Raw genomic sequence first — 19,049 nt, 5'->3', positions numbered from 1 at the left:
GTGGAGGATCTTTATGTTAGGTGGAAAGAACAATTAGGCAATATATGGAATTTCAAAAGTTTTCGTTCAAAAGATCGAACCACTAATCGGTCGTAGTTAGCTTCGCTCACTGATCGGCTGGATTACAGTAACGTGGTGGCTTGGCGACTTTGGCTATAAATAATAGGGTTGCGTGATCATTTGTTTACATTTTAAAGGTACTGTTAATGTACTTTATTGTTATATTTCAAATTACAAAGTATTGTTTTTCGTTTGTAAAGAGTGTTTAGTCATTTTAGTTGAAAAATGTGTTTATTTTACATCGGGAGGAGGGGGATGAGAAATTTTCGCTTGTTCAGATCTGCTTTTATCTTTATCATTTTTTTAAACGATATCCTTTCGATTCTTTTATTCTTTTTCATATGGGGGATGTTGCAGCGGAATTTCTTGTTTGTTCTTAATGGGTAGTTAGTTTTTACACTTAAATGTTTTTCGTTTGTTAAGAGTGTTTAGTCATTTTAGTTGAAAAATGTGTTTATTTTACATCGGGAGGGGGATGAGTGATTTTCGATTATTCAGAGAACTGTTTTTACTTTTATCATTTTTTTAAACGATATCCTTTCGATTGTTTTATTCCTTTTCATATGGTGGATGTTGCAGCGTTTAATCTGGATGGATAGTTGGTGTTTTACACTTAATATCTGAGAACGCTTTTTATCCTTTGAGTATGGCTGAAGGAACAAACAATCGAGTACGGGAGAAAAATAGTTAATAAAACAACTGCTCAGTAGGCATTAGATAAATCAAGTTGTAATAAATATACGCATTCTGACACCAAGCAGCTTAAAACACTCTTTTACTTATTATTATTTTTTTTACTTATTTTTTTCGACAAAACGGTTCAACACTTGATTGTTTATTGAAATTTTTTAACTTTTCAATTTAAAGTATGAACAGAACAACGTATGTCGGATCCTCTAGTGTCCTTACATAACTGAGGAGATCGTATGCACTATTGATTGTGGTAAAGCGATGAATATTTCAAATAGCTATTGAATGATGGTTGATAAAAAAGGAGCGAGATCAATTTTGTGATTTAAGATGAATTTCTCGCTTTTATTAACTGAATCAACTTCATTAATTTAACATTTGATTTGTAGCACGTTTTTTAAAATTTAATCATCAGTTTCATATAATGTTAGCATTAATTTCAAATTTAATTTACATAATTTTCTATAAAAGGGAGAATAAAAATTTTAAAAATTGGAGAAGACAAAGAAAAAATGCATACTTTCTTAAAGATTCAATTAAATTAGACATCTCTTAATCAGTATTCACGTAAATACTGCTCTAATAAACCTAAAATATCACTAATTTTACTTTTTTTTTAAAGACTTTCATGTTTCGATATTTTTTGGTTCAACCAATTATTTTAACCAACACGTTTTTAACGTTCAATTTAGTGTGCAACTTCTTCTGCTGTAATTCAGCGAACTGTTTATGAATTTAAAAGAAAAAGTTAAATTTGAAATTTAGTAATTTTTACGTATCGCAAGATTTACTAAAAAATAAAATTAATAAGCTGTTAAAAATCTCATTAACTCGAAAAAAATTTTCCAGAACCGCAAGAAAAGCTCATTTTAGAGCAAATATATTTCTTTAATACATTTAATGCTGTCATGTTAGCATTAACACCCCTCTGTATTTGCTGAAATGCATAAATATTAATTTTTTAACAGGTTGTTACAAAACTAAAGCAATAATTGATACTAATTTTTGTTTTAGAGGTTCCTGATCCACCGTCCGAAATAATAGCAAAGGATATTGACAGTAGAAGTGTTGTACTCAGCTGGACGGATCCTTACGCTGGGAATAGCCCGATCACCAAATACATATTACATTGGAAAGAAGCATCAGGTATAAATTTGGTTCAATTTTCAAATTCTAAATTTGTTTTTTGTTCTGTTTTTTTTTCTCACAAAGCAGTTCGTGATCATTATTCGCGCTTTCTATTAATTGGAAAATGTATTCCTAACGTAACAAATAAATGATAAACAGTAAGTTACAACCCTTAACTTACTGCTTGTTGCACGAGCTTTGCCTTCAATTGACAAGTTGAACCGTACGTTGCTGGTCACTTTCGCAGATGAGTCATTCCATGTCAAATGACCAAGGAGTCCCCACTCGACCATCTCCGATTTGTATGAAATTTTATGGACGTGTAGTAGCGCCTTTGAAAGTAACTTATGCAAATTTTCTGCTTCCGAAATCATAATTCTGAGGATCTAGGATCTCCGAAAAATGTTATCCAAAAGGGTGAATTAGCTTTTTGTGCCAAATTACCAAGTTTAGGCTAAGTTACAGAAAAGTTTATCCCTCTGGAAGCCTAAAATTTTAGGTGCTTAAAGTAGGTTTTCCGTTAATATATTCAATTTTTTTTGTCTCGTTAGATTCTGTATAGCATGCCCGTGAACTTGAGAAAAAGTGCGATTGAGAAAGTTTTTCCTGGATTTTAAGTTGTCATAAAATTAACACAAAAATAATTCAGAAGCTCTTGCTTCGTGACTACATTGTAAAACTACTTATTTTTAACAGGTTACAGTTTCAGAGCTGATATATCTATTTTCTAAAAGATATTGTTTAAAGTGGCTATCAAAACCATTCAAGTGTAAAATATAATATTTTCAAAGCACTACAGCTCAAGTTTGTCACCTCACATCTTCTTTTCGTTAAAACTATTAGAAAGAATAGATTTTTTCTTTTCAAAATAAGTTTGTTTTGATGGTGTTCTTTCATTTAAGGATAAAAACAGGAGCTCAAAATTATGTCTGTCGTAACGAATTGCCATGTTTAAGAGCAGGCGACGGAAAACTTCATCACACTGGAAGCCTGAAATTTTAGGGGCATAAAGTACTTTTAGTTGCCAATACAATCTAGTATTTTTATGAGTTTGAGTTCATTAACATTAGTGAAGCACGCATACAAAGTCGCAAGAAAAGCGCAGTGGAGGATTTTTTTTCCCGGATTTTAGAATGTTATAAATTCAGAACAAAAATTATTCAAATGCTCGTTCTTTGTACTTCTATTGTCAATACACATGTTTTTAATTGATTATAGTTGCCGAGCGTAAATATTTATTTTCTAAAAGATATTGACATCCGATTAGTCTGACAAATTTTTTTACATGGAAAATAGCCTATTTTAATGCACTGTAGCTCAAGCTTGTCACATTGCATCTTTTTTTCGTTGGAACCATCACAAAGAGCCTTTTTTTTCCCAATCAAAATAGTTTTTCTTTCCGATGGTGTTCTTTCAGATAAACATAAAAAATGAGCTTGAAATTTTGTTGGTCGCTATCGAGAAAGTCTCCTTGATATAATTAAAATCGGTGAATGTTGTGCAAACGGTTTCGATAGCCACTTTGAATGACAATATCTATTAGAAAATAGATATTTAAGCTCATAAAAAAAGTATTTTTACAAAGGAATCACAAAGCAAGAGTTTCTAATTTTTTTTTGTTCAAATTTTATAACAATTTAGAATCCAAGAAAAATTTCCCATATCGCGTTTTTCACAAGTTTAACGGTTTGCTACACAAAATCTAACAATCTATTCAAATTTTCAAAAATACTTGAATGTTTTAATTGCCACACGTACTTTAAGCTCCTAAAACTTCAAGCTTCCAGTGTCATTAAATATTCTGTAAACTTAGTTTAAACTTGGCAATTTGGCACAAATAGCTAATCCGCCATTTTGAATCACATTTTTTGGAGATCCTAGATCCTCAGGATTATGATCTCGGAAGCTGAAAATTTACATAGGTTATTTGCAAAGACATCTCTACACCTCTATAAAATTTCATCCAAATCGGAGATGGTCGAGTGTGGACGATTTGAAAAATTAGGTCAGTTGCCATGGAATGATTCAGATGTGCTAAATGTGCTTTAGGTAGTAACTTCTTTGCACTCTCTGCTTCAAAAAGATAACGTCTAGCTCCATTTCGCTTATTACCGATTCCAGACTGGTGAGTCCCTACCAATTACGAAATTGAAGTATCTGCATGTCATAACTGAGCTGTTGGTATTTTGCATGTAGACAAATTCGTGATGAATCATACCTGTGAGGTTCGATGAATCGTAATTGTGATCAAATTGTTATAACTATGTAAAACATGGTATGAATAGGAAAAAAATCAGTAAAATTAGGAGTAAAATTTATCCGAGGTCCAAAAATGCAAAAGATTGTTTTTAAATTCATAATGGTTTTTAATTTTTAATTATTTATTTATTTATTCAATTTTTTTTTAGATTTCTCTTTAAATTTCAAATTTAAGTTAACTACTTTAACAGCACTCTATATAAAATTGTACTCTTGTGGGGAAGTTGAATGGCAGTCGTATACGGTTTCCATCACGGCACGATTATGAAACGTCGCTGTAAATTCGTCAAAAGGTTTCAGAAACTATCGAAAGTCAGTTCGAGGTGACATCGCAAAATGACGTTGTAGTGCTTCTTTTATAATGTCCCAAGTTGAATCTTCACAAACTAATTGTTGCAGCTACTTTATAGTGAAGCTGCATAAAAAATAGTCACTAATGTGACAAGCTTCATTTTCACATATGTCATATAGTTCGTGATTTCTTGGAGATCAAATCGTGATTTTTGTGTGACATCACAGTTTGGTCATTTTGCGACTGTGACCACTTTAATTCGCAGTGACGTCCCTGTAACTTTTCCAATTTATCCACCATCAAATAATGTGGTGTAAAAAACTTTCTTTCATAGAAATTACCGTTGACTTTTTTTTTTATTTTTTAAATCAAGGGAAGAAACTCATATCAAAAGGGAAAAGTAGCTTCACAGCTATTTAAAATTTCCTTTTTAGGTTTTGAATTTGAATTTTACAGTGGTGTATTTCGACATGGCTTTCAGTAACTATCTCAAAACATAGCACTGAAAACGTGCTATGTAACAATTACAGTTTAAAAAATTCACTTAAAAGTATATATTATGACTTCGAAAATCTAAACTGCTGCGTGTCAAAAATAAAATTTGGCTTGAGTTTCTCTGACGTCTGTGCGATACTATAATTGAGTAGAAATAAGTACCTTTTTATATGTAAACATGTTTGTTATTCCCAGGATAGTAGTAGAATATAGGTGTGGTAGAATATAGTAATATTAACAAAACAATATATCACTACATAGGAAAGGGATATGCTCTATTGATTGTGAACTGCAAGTAATAATGTGATACATAATTAAATATATGTGATAAAAATTTTGAAATAAGATGTAAAAATTATTGATGAATAGACGAAAAATCTCCAATTACAGAAAAATCAGACAAGCAACGCCTTTATATGCTACTGATATTTAGAAAATTTGCGATAAACTATGTTTTAAGCTTAACACTCTTGCATACTCTGTTTTGTTTTTGTGTTTTAATTTGCAACATTTTCACAAACAGTTTCAAAATAAAAAATGCTATACAATTTTAATTGATCTGAAAACTAACAACATATATCTTCTACTAAGCAGCTTTTTTCATAAAACCATGCATTTTAATTCCAAACTCTGTTTATCTTTTTGTTGAAGTAAATCATCTTTTTTTTTTCACAACCATTGAAACTTTTTTAGGGACTTCTTGGACATCAGATGCTAAGAAAATGGATATACCCGGATCCAATACAACAGTTTCTGTAATGGGGCTTCATCCAATGACCACATACCATTTTCGACTGCAAGCAGAAAACGTACTTGGTAGAAGTCCTTTCGGGGAAGTAATAACGATAACGACCGAAGAGGAAGGTATTATTCGATGTGGTTTTTAATTATTTATGGCTGTATAGTGAACTAGAAACAAATGAAGAGAACAATCATATAAGTAATTATAACAGCATATGCAGACAAACATAGAATATCTGAAATTTGCAAAAAAAAAAGTAGTATGTTTCAGTTAAAATCAAGACATATGCGCCTCGCTCTTTTAACTGAACCTATTTTAGACAAACAGTTTTGAGATCAGTAAGGAGAAAAAAACTTGGATTAGTTTTAAGCGTTACCTACTTGACTGTTTTTTTTTATTTTAATATCGCAACAGCCCTTAAGGGCTATATTGCACCAAATTACCTACTTGAATTCAGTATACTACGGGAGTATTTTTATTTTTATTATTTTTAATCAAAAACTATTATTTTGTGTATCAATATTAATGATGGCAGAAACTCAGCGTTGTTATAACAACATTTTACAAAAATCAGCACATTGTACTTTATACCCATAAAGATAAATTAGCTAACGAATCCTTAAGTACCATTACAAAAAAAAAATGTAGTTGAAACTTCGTTTTTGAAAGAAAGGAAATAGATTAATGGGAACTTAAATTGCCTTTTAAAGAGAAGATTTAAAGAAAAGCAAGCACACAAATATTTTAATGTCCTACAGAAAAAAGGCTGAAACTTAAGAAAAGGTGCATCAAAAATTTACTCATTTTCGAAAGTTTTTTGTTTTTTTTTTAATTTGGGATAACAACATCAGTAATTTTAATCAATTTAAAATACTTAAAACTAAGAATAATGGAGGGGGGGGGTATGTAATCTTAAACAAAAATAATGCTATACTAAATGTACAGAAACGGAAAAGAAGAAAAAAAAAGCAGGAAAAAAAGAAGTAATATTTGTGAAAAATACTGCATCTTTTTCCCATATTTCTTCAACAGTGTGGGTGCGGTGCCTCCCGTAATTCGATCAACCGATATGGCATCCATTTTGTCATGTGGCACTATTAAGGCACGGATGTCCAAGGTTTTTATAATTTTGACACACTGTTTCTCACCAGATGGAGGCACCTGGGTTATCATGATGCTATGAATTTAATTTAGCCGATATGATCCTATTCAAACAAGCACTCAAAGGATCTCATGTGGCAAAACCTTGTGTCATATGTGCTAACAAGTTTCCGCATCACGAAAATCCACCCCCTGAATACTTTGATCTCAGGCTTATTAGATCCCCCACTCAAACGGACTACGAAGCCAATGTCAGCTTTGTCACTTAGCATGGTTTTTTACGTTGCTTCAAGCGTTTATCTTTTACATAAAATTTTTGTCAACAAGATAGAATGTGCACAATCTGTTCTATTTTAAACTTTTTAAATTCAGATACATTATTTCTTAAATTACTTTTATGATGGTAAATTACAAGATTTTTTTTTATAAAGACGAAAACAGTGCTTAGGAACAAAGTGGAAAGGTAGATTAAAATTACCAATATGCGTAATTGGTGTTGAGTCTTAAATAACAGTTTGTTACTTGCTCATTTTATTTCAATCACAAAATGCAATACTTCATTATGTAGTGTTACATCTTTTATGCTTTTATGAATAAAAGACAAAGACGATAAAAAGATGAAAATAATTTTATTCATTATTCGACAAGGAGGAGAAACAAAAGAATCCTTTATTTGTTCCTAGATTCAGATCAAGTGTAAAATCGTTACATATTCTCATTATTTTAATTTTTCAGGATCTTTGTTTCGTTCTATTGTGCTTATAATAAATATTTCAATCGAAAGAATTCAAAATATTTCGATTGCTCTGTCGATTAGTCTTTTGTCAAACAGCCATTGCAAAGCGTAAGCAAACAACGAAAGAAATTCTTTATTAGCATAGTATTTAAGAAACTTTTTATGCTTTGAACGCTGTTCATTTTAATTCAGAGGTGAAATTCTATTACAATGCAATTGTCAAATATTTAATTTAAGCATATTTCCATACGAAAACAACAACGATATTGTGCCTAAAGGGACAAACTTTTTCTGAAAATCATCTTTATTTTAAAAACATAATTTCATTATTGTTATCTTGCAAGGAGCAAATTTCGATCATTAATTTTATTTTGCGAAAGACTGTCAAGAGAATACCAATTTGAACTGTTATGAAATAAATTTCAATAAATGTGTTTCTGATTTTGTTTTCCTCAAGAAACATGATTAAATAAATCATAAAAATAATTAATGGAATGTAAAGAATCAGTTTATAATAGTTATTATATATTTTACAATTTAAAAGAAGATTTTATGCAATAAAAGATCTAAACTTCATTTACTAAAGGTTGAGAAAAAGAATGATGCATTTTAATATACTCTAGTTCTAATAAATCAAGAAAAATTTACTAAATTGCCAATTAATCAAAAAGTTACAAGTATCATTTTATGAAACCTTCCTGCAACATACAGCGCATGGTAAGGTAAAAAATAACATAAAAAGAAATCACAGGACAATTTTAGTAGAATAGAACATAGCACATGTGTAAAACGAACAAATCGAAGATGTCAGTTTGCTAAAGGAATAGTACCTTCAGTATGGAATATGATTCAATCTAGAAACAATATAGCTACGGGGTTTTTTAGTGGTTATAAATACTACTTTTGTTTTCCAAAAGAGGGAGATTGGACGGTAAGTTGACGTCATATTACACTTAGAGTGCGCACAGAGTAAAAAATAGGTGTTTGCGTGGATTTTTTTTTTCAAAAGAAAAAAAAAAGATTTTGCACTTAAATATACGTATATTTCCTTTTTTTAATACAAAATGATAGTTAATTATAGTGTGAAATCAAAAGTAATTCTTAGTAATGATTCTATAGAAATAATTCTAGCATGAAATAATTGCCCCTTTTTCCGTCATGACAGTCCATTTCATTTTTATCTGTATGTGTTTAATCACTATTTTTAATGAAATGTAGTGAAAATCTGCTCCAGTGGTGTGTCAATTTTATCGACCCACAAAATTCTTGAAACTGCAAGGGTTTTGATAATTTTCTTCTCTTTTTGAGGAATATATATCTTTTTAATTTCAACACAACTTTTATAATGTTACAGTAATATTTTGAATTTCGTTTAATTTTTGTGAGAAAATTTTCATATTATTGTTAATACAGTTACATTACGCTAACTAGACATGAAAATTCCATAGTCCCTGTTTTTAAAATACTCTTAAAAATTAGAAAGTTTTTTTTTTTTTGTTATAAGTAACCACTTAATGTTTTATTATTTATGAGAGTTATTAAGTAATCTTAAATCACCAAGCTAAAAATTGGGCTTAGAGAAAAGCATTTACATATGAAACACGAAGAAGCATTTAAATTACAAGTATGTATTCTCTAGAGAAATATTAATTTAACAAAACTACTTTCACTTCAAACATCACTTTTTGTTTAAAAAAGCAGAAAAAATATAAAAAGGGGGGGGGGGAGCTAAAGCGAGTACATTAATTTTTAAAAATCAAATTATAAGTGAAATAATAAAATTCTGTGGAGGTCTGTTTGGTGTAAGAGTAAATATACATCAACCAGTTAGAAATACGAGTAGTTTATGTCCTGACTATTCAAATGTTTTTACAGTAAATAAATAATAATAATAATAATAATAATAATAATAATAATAATATATATATATATATATATATATATATATATATATATATATATATATATATATATAGGGCACTTTTATGCTACATTTTATACTTATTGCGATAAAATTGCAGTCATTTATTGTTAATAAATTAGTTTATCTAGGTTCATTGTTCAAATAATACTTTATAATAATAAAAAAATATTAAACAGTATTTTTCATATATTTTCACCACCCATTAATTGGCCAAATATGACCCATTATGAGTAATCGTTGAAGCGGTACCGATTACCACCGATTAATCTTCGCACCCCTACATTTTATTATAATTCTAACCAGCATTTTTACGTAATATTTTATCATACCTTAATTCTATTGCTCATTTCAAGTTCTTAGATAAGTTCGAAGCTTTATCTAAATGAATGTGTCTGAATTTGGTCTCTTTTTACAGTCCCCGGGGAACCACCAACAAGCGTTGAAGCAATAGCTATAAATTCACATTCCTTACGTGTAATGTGGAAGGTAGGTAGGTAACGGTCTTTTTATTTCCTTTAATGTTCAAAAATGTCTAGCTTAAAGTTTATATAATATACTAGTGCACCCACACGGCTTTGCCCGTAGTAGAAAATTAAAAGGTCTTTTTGTTCGCCTGTATATTTACAAATAATGTATGATGAAATTATCGCGAATTTGCTTGCCCACGTTACGGTTCCACGTTATGATAACTTGGTAATTTTGCTAGGGAAAATGTTCTTAAAATTGGAATAGAAAAAGAACAAAATCGAATTTTCGAAAAATCGCTTCGAGGTGCACACCCCCATGCTACAAACTAATTTTGTGCCAAATTTCATGAAAATCGGCCGAACGGTCTAGGCGCTATGCGCGTCACAGAGATACTGACAGACACGCAGAGATCCTGACACAGAGAGAGAGAGATCCGGACAGAGAGATATCCAGACAGAGAGACTTTCAGCTTTATTATTGGTAAAGATATATATAAGAAACGCCGCGCCCCGCGTCGGTCAGTTCTAACTACAACTAATGATTTTTGCGTTTTTAAGTACTGTGCTGTGATAATCCACCACTCAGGGAGATAACTATTTTTAGTAGTAGTGTATTTATATAGGGAATATCATGAAAAGCTGACCGATAATTATTCCTCGATCATTTGATCCTAATAGGAGGGACGTATTGTTATTAACGAAACTTTATCGGTTATTACAGACAGAGGCTGGCTTAAGTCAAGAGGGAAAAATGACTGTGTGGTAGATATTTTCAGGGAAACCGTATCTGACCCTTAGAATATTACCATATATGGTATAAGGAATGTTTAAGTGCAATAAATAATGTTTATAACTCCCATGCGCTGACATATATGCGAACATAATTACTATGCAAAAGGTCTAGTAACGTATTTTTCATATTACCCCTCGCAAAAAGTATGACTCTATGAAAAAAATATTGGAGACGGAAGTATATGTTTTTCCTTCTATGCAGGGTTGGCAAAAACCCGGGTTTTTTTAAAAAAGCCCATGGACCCAGGGTTTTTTGGGTTTTTTTAAATAAACTCCAAAAATACCCAACTAAAGCTGGGTTTTTAAAAGAAATGTGGGTTTTTTTGTCTTTTTTTAGGGAAAATGTAGGGTACTTATAGCATATTTTAGCGTAAGTATATGAACAAAGCACAAGAATTGTCTTGGGGTAAAAAAAACTGGAAAACTAGTAAAAATTCAGCGTTTTCTGAAGAAGAGTATGAAAGACGACGAAACCCAAGAATGGTGAACTTTGAGATTTTTTAGTTTCCATGATTACCAACAGTTAAGGCAAAATTACTTCTTGAGTGATAAAATCTATTGTTCGTTTTTAATTACTACTTTTTTTTTTTTTTTTTGCATTTTACTTTATTGTATTTCATTTTTTTATGCAAAACTACTGTAGAACCTCAAGTAGTTTAAATCCCTATTTACTGAATTCCAGCTTAATCAAGACATTTCTTTGAATTTTATGTTGCCTGTTTTTCTATTTCTGTGTACAGATTACGAAATATGAAACTTTTTTGTAAGATAATGAAAATACTGTACATCCTATTCTGTTTTCTGTCCGACCATTTGCAAAACCTGTTAATTTCTAAAAAAAAAAATACAACTTGTTAATTCGAAATTTGTGACGTGTCGGGCTGCAGAAAATAATTCACATGAAAGCCTTTTAGCTAGAGTAGTTTCCTCTGTACAATTTACAAATATTGAGGAAACCAGACGTGACAGGACTTAGTCAATATAATTTGAGTTATTTATTGACCAGTTAAAGATAAAAGTTAAATATATATTTTTTAAATCTTTGAAGTATATTTAATGCCTTTAAGAGTTAAGAAATACTATTAAAGTTCAAAATTCATTTTTTATGTCCATTGTCTGTGATGAAGAACAAATAAAATAGAAGTTTAAATTGTAAAAGTATTTAAATTAATTACTTTTTTAAAAAACTTCTCAAAAAATTTAAAAAAACCCAAAAGTGGGCTAAATAATGGGTTTTTTTAACTGGGTTTTTTCAAAAAAAACCATTGGGTCCAACCCAATTGGGTCCAATCCGGCCAACCCTGCTTCTATGTGTATAAAATGCTATGACATTATACAGGGTACAAATACACTTATTAATTACTAATGCAAACAAAATAATTTTAACAACATTAAAGTACAAGGAAAAATGATGCTGTTATTCAATAATTTCTCGAAATTCGTTACATAATTCAATAGACACTCTACATACATTTTCTTATGGCTCAAATTTTGAAATCATTTGGTGCATAATACTTTCTCTGCTTCGATATGTATGCTATTTGTGTGTGTGTGTGTGTTTTTTTCTGGTATAAGCATTTGATTTTTTGATATCATAATTAACGTCTATTTTTTTTAAAGAATTTCATATTGTCTACTGAATGGTTGAGCCAGTTTTCGAATATTAGGATATTCTAAATCTTAATATACAGCAATGTATTTGTATTAAAAGTTTTTTTAGAAATATTGAATGGTATCGTATTTTAATTCTTACGTGGTATTCTTCAGTTCTTGCAACTGCCAATTTTATTTATTTTTAGATCAAAGGATATATGCCTTCAGTCATTAGTTTTTTAAAAGGAGCAATAATTTGTTTACAGAGCATGGAGTAAAGTTGTACTCTTTGGTCATCTGTTACAGTGATTTCGGCCAGAGAATGTTTTTAGAAGTTTCATTCACTTTACACTTTAAACGATTAAAAATTGTTTGGTTCAATCTTTCTACCTTGCCATCGAATGCTGTTCTGTGAGCTGTAGTTAACAAAGTCATTTTTTTAAGATTATTTACAGAAGTTTTTTTAATAGCAGATTATATTTATGTGAAATACTGTTCAAATGTAATTAAAACAAATTAACGCTTGAGCGTTCATGATTCTAGAAAGCTAAAACTTTTAGTCTAAAATATGAATAATTTCTGGAGAAAAGCGTAGCTTTACCTCTAATTGGCTTTAAACCACATAACGGGAAGATTCAGTTTTCAAAATATAAAATAATGTTGGGAGAATAATTTCCTTAATGGAAAGAATATGTTGTTTTAAAACGCACAAACTTTTTTTAATGATGTTGGGACAATTTTTGAGTTTGACAGTTCGGCTAAATACTTAATATATTTTAATATTAAAAAAAGTACAAAATTTACTTTAATACGATACTTCAAACTGAAAAAAAAAAAAGCTTCTTACACATCTTACTTCATTAAACTGCTGATTTCATTTCAAACAATCATTACATTTTAAAAAAAATGGGTCAGCGCGGTATACAGTTATTACCAAGGCTTGGGAAAATGTAGTGCTTGAGTTATAAAATCGATGTTCTTACGTTTTGTAGGCTAGACAGTTTATTTATGAAGCTATTAATGCTAAATTTAGTACAAATCCTTCCTTAAAGGACACAGGAGAGAAGCTATTACTTTGTTAATTAATTCTGATTCAATGGTTAATTTGAGTGCTAAGTGCTCAGTTATTTTTTAGTTTCCCTCCGTATTGGTTTTTAAACCCTTTCGACTAATGTATAGATTTATTCTTTCCTTCAGGTTAATCCGTTTCAAGCTCTAGTTCCTAATAGTAATTACTAATTAACAAATCAATTGATTTAGTTTTCTCTTCATTTGCTAGTAGAAGCGTTTTCAAAGCCAAGTAATTTCTTCAAAACACCGTAATTTCAATCCAGATAAGTTTTTAATGAATTCATTTAGCTTTTAGACTTTACTTACGAATGATCCTTTAATATCCTTTGATGCGTTTCAGGATAAGCAATAATTTCGCTTTGATTTCGTGTAACCTGAAAATATTTAACTTCTTTTCCTCGTAGAAATTTTTCGGAATATTGTAAATTAATTCATCTTGTTATACAGGGTGTCCCAGAATGCCGTGTACAAACTTGGAGGTAAGGTAGAGAAAACTATAAACTGGCAAAATATATTTTGGAAAGTATGGTCACTGACGCACTTTAAGTACAGAATGACAAAAAATGATGGTTGTGAGACAGGTTATAAATTTATTACAATAAAATGATTTCACACAACCTTTTAGGTTTTCAGCTGTTGATAAAACTGTCGTCATGTGGCTGTTAACTCAAGCGTCACAACAACTCAGCAATCGATAAAAGCTTGTGAAAATGGCTCGACGAGTCTTGCGCCGTCATTGCGGCCTACGTACTACAGCTGCAGGCTATAAACTTTATCGATGCTTTAAAATCCTTCTTGGGAACTAAAATTATGTATGAAATTGTGTTTGTGTAATAAATTTGTTCCATGTTTTACATCAGTTTATCTCTGGCTTCGTGTGCATTCTGCACGTTGTATTTGCGACCATATGTCCTTAATTTATTTCTATTTGTCATCATGATGTCCACTTCCCCTCTAAGTTTGTACCTTTTAGCATTCGGGGATACCCTGTAAAGAGAGAGGGTTCGGTTTTACCAAAACCTTTCAGGTGGATATGGGTTTATTTTAAAACTAGAAAATTGCCTGTCAAGGTATGGCGGGTGAAAATTTCTTCTACATTTGAACGAAGAAATTGCCTCTACGGGGATTTTTTGATGGTTGAAATGTTAACCCCAACTTCAGTGGATGATTGCTAAACGCCAGTAGATAGCGTTAATTCTTGACCACTTTTTCGTTTCTTCATTCACCTAAAATGAGTCTTACCAATAAAACAGTAAAGTTGCCGGATCCAGTTCAACTTTGTCAAAAAAAAAGCACTTTCCTGCATGTCAATCGTTATCAAAAAATATTTTCAAATTATCATGCCGTGACGTAATTTTAATTATTGATGACGTCAGCTGTACTCAATCAGTGAATTCGCTATTATATATATAAGGATGAATTATTTCGGAAATGCACTGTATGTACGTAGGATATGTTAATGGTTACGATTTTAGTAGCTATATGATAAATCTAACTCACATGGTGATACAAAAAACGGGAAATACGTGGCAATTTAATCAAAGAAAGTTTAAAGCAAGAAAAGCATTTTATTCATGGTAATTGAAACCTTAGAATTTAAGAAACATTAAGGGGATTTATCATTTTAGAATGTTACGTCCTTTAGATAACTTCTCCTACAAGTATGTATTTTTGAACTCTGCTGCTGATGTTGAGTTTCCTCATTGATTGCTGCAACATCTCAATTGGGATACTGTTAATTTCATCCGGAGTTCTCTTTTAACGCATCTTAAGTTCTTGGTTTTTAAAACCGATAATTAAGAACGAAACTTATAGCATCTCAGAAGAGTTGTTGCAGCGGTCAATGAGAAATCTCAACATCAACTGCAGATTTTAACAATGTATTCGTGCGGGAAGGTACCATGAAAAAAGAAAGTTTTTTTTAATTCTAATAATGAACTCCATGAATGTTTTTTAAGTGTAAGTTTTGAGGTTTCATTTACTGTGAATGAAATGCGGTTTTTTCATCACTCTTGATTTTATTGGATTGTTGAAAAGTTCCCATTTTTTGGTACCACCTTGTATAACCCCGTCTTATTTATTGCTTATGACTCTGTAGGTTCATGCAGTAAGGTTTTATATTGTAAGATGTCTTGGTTTCCCAGAAATTAATAATATGCAAAATAAAGTGTGTGATTCAGAATAAATAGTGTGGTGCACAGAATTTCGTCAGCTTTTTTTCAGTTTCATCCTTGAAAATATCTTTCAACTTTTTGCCTTTTATTTACGCTGCTTCACTTCCTTGCCATATTAACGCATGCTATCCTTGTAACCTATTCAAAATTGATTTGTTTGGGTTTGTTCTTCAAGTTTGATGGATTTCTTTTGAAACATGCATAAGTATACCTAATATGTATGTATAAAATAGGCGCATAAAATGATTTCCAAATTTCATATTAAATTAATGTAGGTGAAAGAGGGTAGGTGATTTTTTTTTCTATTTCTTTATTTTTCAAAAAGAATCAATAGCTTAAATAGTCTTTGGTTCGCGTCAAGTTGCGTCAAATATATATATCTTTACCTTTTGGCACTTAATAAGTAGTCTTCAATTGTTCATATCTTCCCGTGTAAGGAGACACCTGTGAACAATACTGCAACACATATGAACACGGATGTAAATACAACAAAAGTATTATATTTCAACAAAAAACATTTTATTATGAAACTTAAACACATACGCTGTCGTGGAAAGGTGAAGCGCAGCAGTGTTTTTTTTTTTTTTTTTTTTTCATCTATTGTACTTTAGCTTTATTGTACAAGCTAGCTTATTTGAGCGCGGCTGAAAATAAAGCACGAAAAAAACATAAAAGTCGAATGTTTCAATATTTTTATAACGGAAATCCAAACGAAGTTTCATAAAATATCTAGAAAAATCATTCACGCAGATTCTGCGCTTACCTTTCTTTCCCTGGAAATATAACATTTACATGGAAGGATTTAAAACCTATACAATATCAATTTAAATTGTGCAGTAATTCTACAATAAGGAAACTTTATCCCCAAATCTATAACCATAATCTTTGTCAAAGTTTTATTGCATATTAGATGATAACGGAGAAAACGAAAAAAAATTGCACAGCACACACGCTAAATCATTTTATTTTACAATGGTGATTTTTATTATATAGCTATTGCTCTTAAACTTTAAACACACTAGTATTATGAAGCATTTTACAATGGTTTTAAACTTAAATGTTTAACTAAACCAAAATATTTTGCTCTTTCTTGAACTGCTGTTTAACACTAAATTGTTGCCCAACTATTAAGTGTAATGTTTTTCACTTCTAAAACCAGCAATAAATTTATCGCTTGGTTATAGTAAAACAACTACAATTGGATTCGAACTTTTTTTTTTAATTTTAAAACTTAGAGTATCGTACAATAACATTAATAATGACTATAGGCATATGGAAACTGTTCGCATCTGATCCTCATGTTATTTTCACAACTGCACCATCACCAACTTGAAGATGAACTTTCAAAACTAAAAAAGTCTTAATTCAATAAAAAAAAACATATTATTTTTTATAAATGAGTTTTTTATAAACTGGTTTACAATATTTAAGTGCAGCTTAGTAGTTGGTTCGAATGTATTTTCATGTGATGTACACAGTGAAGAAAATGTGTTTCTTATTTATTTTTAGCCACCACCCCAGACAAGCATTAACGGAAAGATACGAGGATATTACGTGGGTCATAAAGTTCGAAACTCCCAAGAGCATTTTATCTATAAAACCATAGAAGAGAGCGAATTCGATTCGACAATGGAGTGTACAATAACAAACCTTCGAAGAGCAACGGAATACAGCATTACGGTTCAGGCATTCAATAACAAAGGCGCTGGGCCTCCTTCCAAAGATACCTATGTGAAAACACACGAGAATGGTTGGTTATTTTTATATATGCGTATGGTATATTTGCAGTAGTAGAAGTATATATGTTACCATTAAAGTATGAAATCCGTTATTTTATAGAATACCTAGTTATTTCATGGAATAACTGATCGTGTCCATTAAAGCGTAAAACTCTCTTGTATTTCATAGTTTAATTAGTTATTTCATAGAATAACGATCTGCAGCCCGTTAAAGTGTAAAGCAATCTATATTATATATCTTGCACGACAAATACATTTAACTTCCACCCCTAAAAATGTTCGTGTAAAATCAAGTGTGTCAGCAAAAAATATTTTTGTTTTAAAAATAATGTTCTTTGTAATTCCAAGTATCATTTTAGTAATCCTCGTTGTAACAAATGATTTTATGGTGTATTTCCATAAATACCATTTATACGCTGCATAAATTAGATAAATTGCTTCTTTTCATTTTAATTGTCTATCATTAGTTTATTTGTAGAATTCCTATATAGTTATTTCATTTTAGGTAAATTGTTTATTTTACACTTTAACTGTCTCTCATCAGTTAATTTATAGAATCCCAAGTTATTTTATAGAAAAACTAGTTAAAGTGTCAAAATAATAACATATTATATACTTTAACGTACACTATCAGTTATTTCATGGAATAACTAGGTATTCTATAAAATAACTGCATTTTACACTTTAACGGTAACTTATGTATTCAGATATTTAAATACTGTTTAACTCGCTTATAGCAAGCTCAAAAGGACCGTGTTATTTTGTCATTACAACCGAGTGTTCGTAATAAACAAATTCGTGGAAAAAATCGTAACAATTCATACATGCTTTCTTTATTCGATTATTTTTTATTAGTTCTGTGCAGTACTTAAAAAGTTGGTTACATTACCCTGAAGTGTCTTGTTGTTTTTGAGGAATACTCATGCCTGAAATGCATCATCATTTGCAACCATGGGTTTAAAAAAAAAGGATTTCTGCACACATAAAAAGTCGTTGAAGGTTGTTCAGCTTCAATTTCTTCACATTTGTCATTGGTTTTTTTAGTCTCTATTTGCTTCATTTTAAATTTTGTGTTAACAAATCTATAATTTTCGAATGGTTCTCAACTATAGTTGGGTTAAACCTAACCTGGAAACGTCGTGATGTAGTGATTACGATCCCAGTTGCCTTCACATTGCTACCAGGTTAAATTTTTCCCCAAGTATGAACACTAGGATGGGCCGCAAAAAGATAATTTTCGAAAAGCAACTTCTAATAGCACAAAACAGTTGTTTATTGACATCCTAAACATAGGAAAAATAATAAAAAAAATAATAATTTTGTCTTCAGATCGCGCATTGGCAGCAAAGTTTGAAAGAAAGGTAAAAAATGGTCAATTTTCAAATATTTTAATAAAAATCGAAATACTCAAAATTTTTGTTCAAAAACCGCTTACATGCTTCCTTTTAAAAGACTTTTCATATACCTTACAAAATATTTTCCTTCCTCTGCAATATTTAGTTCTTGCATAAGCCGCAAATTTATGTGAAATAAATCAAAAATTGATATTTTAAACTTATTTTGCACATTGCAGTATTTCTTCTTTTAGATCCCAGTTACATTTTGCTTTTTACAATAAGTGTGCAGTATACAGCTCTTTGCTGGAAATGTAATCATATTTTGTTCCCTATTAACAACGCAAAACCAACCCCATGTAGTCGTCTTGGGAATTGCAGGGTGGAACACAAAATGCAGCCACCTACTTAAAGTGGGTTCTAGGTTGTTAATGCAATTAAATATACTTACA

At 30.6% G+C, this 19,049-nt stretch overlaps 1 protein-coding gene across 1 annotated transcript in view; it reads left to right on the top strand.

Moving 5' to 3' along the window:
- LOC129222917 (cell adhesion molecule Dscam2-like) overlaps nt 1-19,049 on the top strand; it is a 564,289-nt gene that overhangs the window by 348,658 nt on the left and 196,582 nt on the right. Inside the window, 4 exon segments of the mRNA XM_054857478.1 lie at nt 1,765-1,896; nt 5,618-5,788; nt 9,843-9,913; nt 17,034-17,274. Coding sequence (XP_054713453.1) covers nt 1,765-1,896; nt 5,618-5,788; nt 9,843-9,913; nt 17,034-17,274 — 615 coding nt within the window.

The sequence above is a fragment of the Uloborus diversus genome, chromosome 5 (genome assembly GCF_026930045.1).
Source record: "Uloborus diversus isolate 005 chromosome 5, Udiv.v.3.1, whole genome shotgun sequence".
NCBI lineage: Eukaryota > Metazoa > Arthropoda > Arachnida > Araneae > Uloboridae > Uloborus > Uloborus diversus.
Note: the sequence above shows the minus strand (reverse complement) of the source record. Positions and strands in the feature narration are given on the sequence as shown.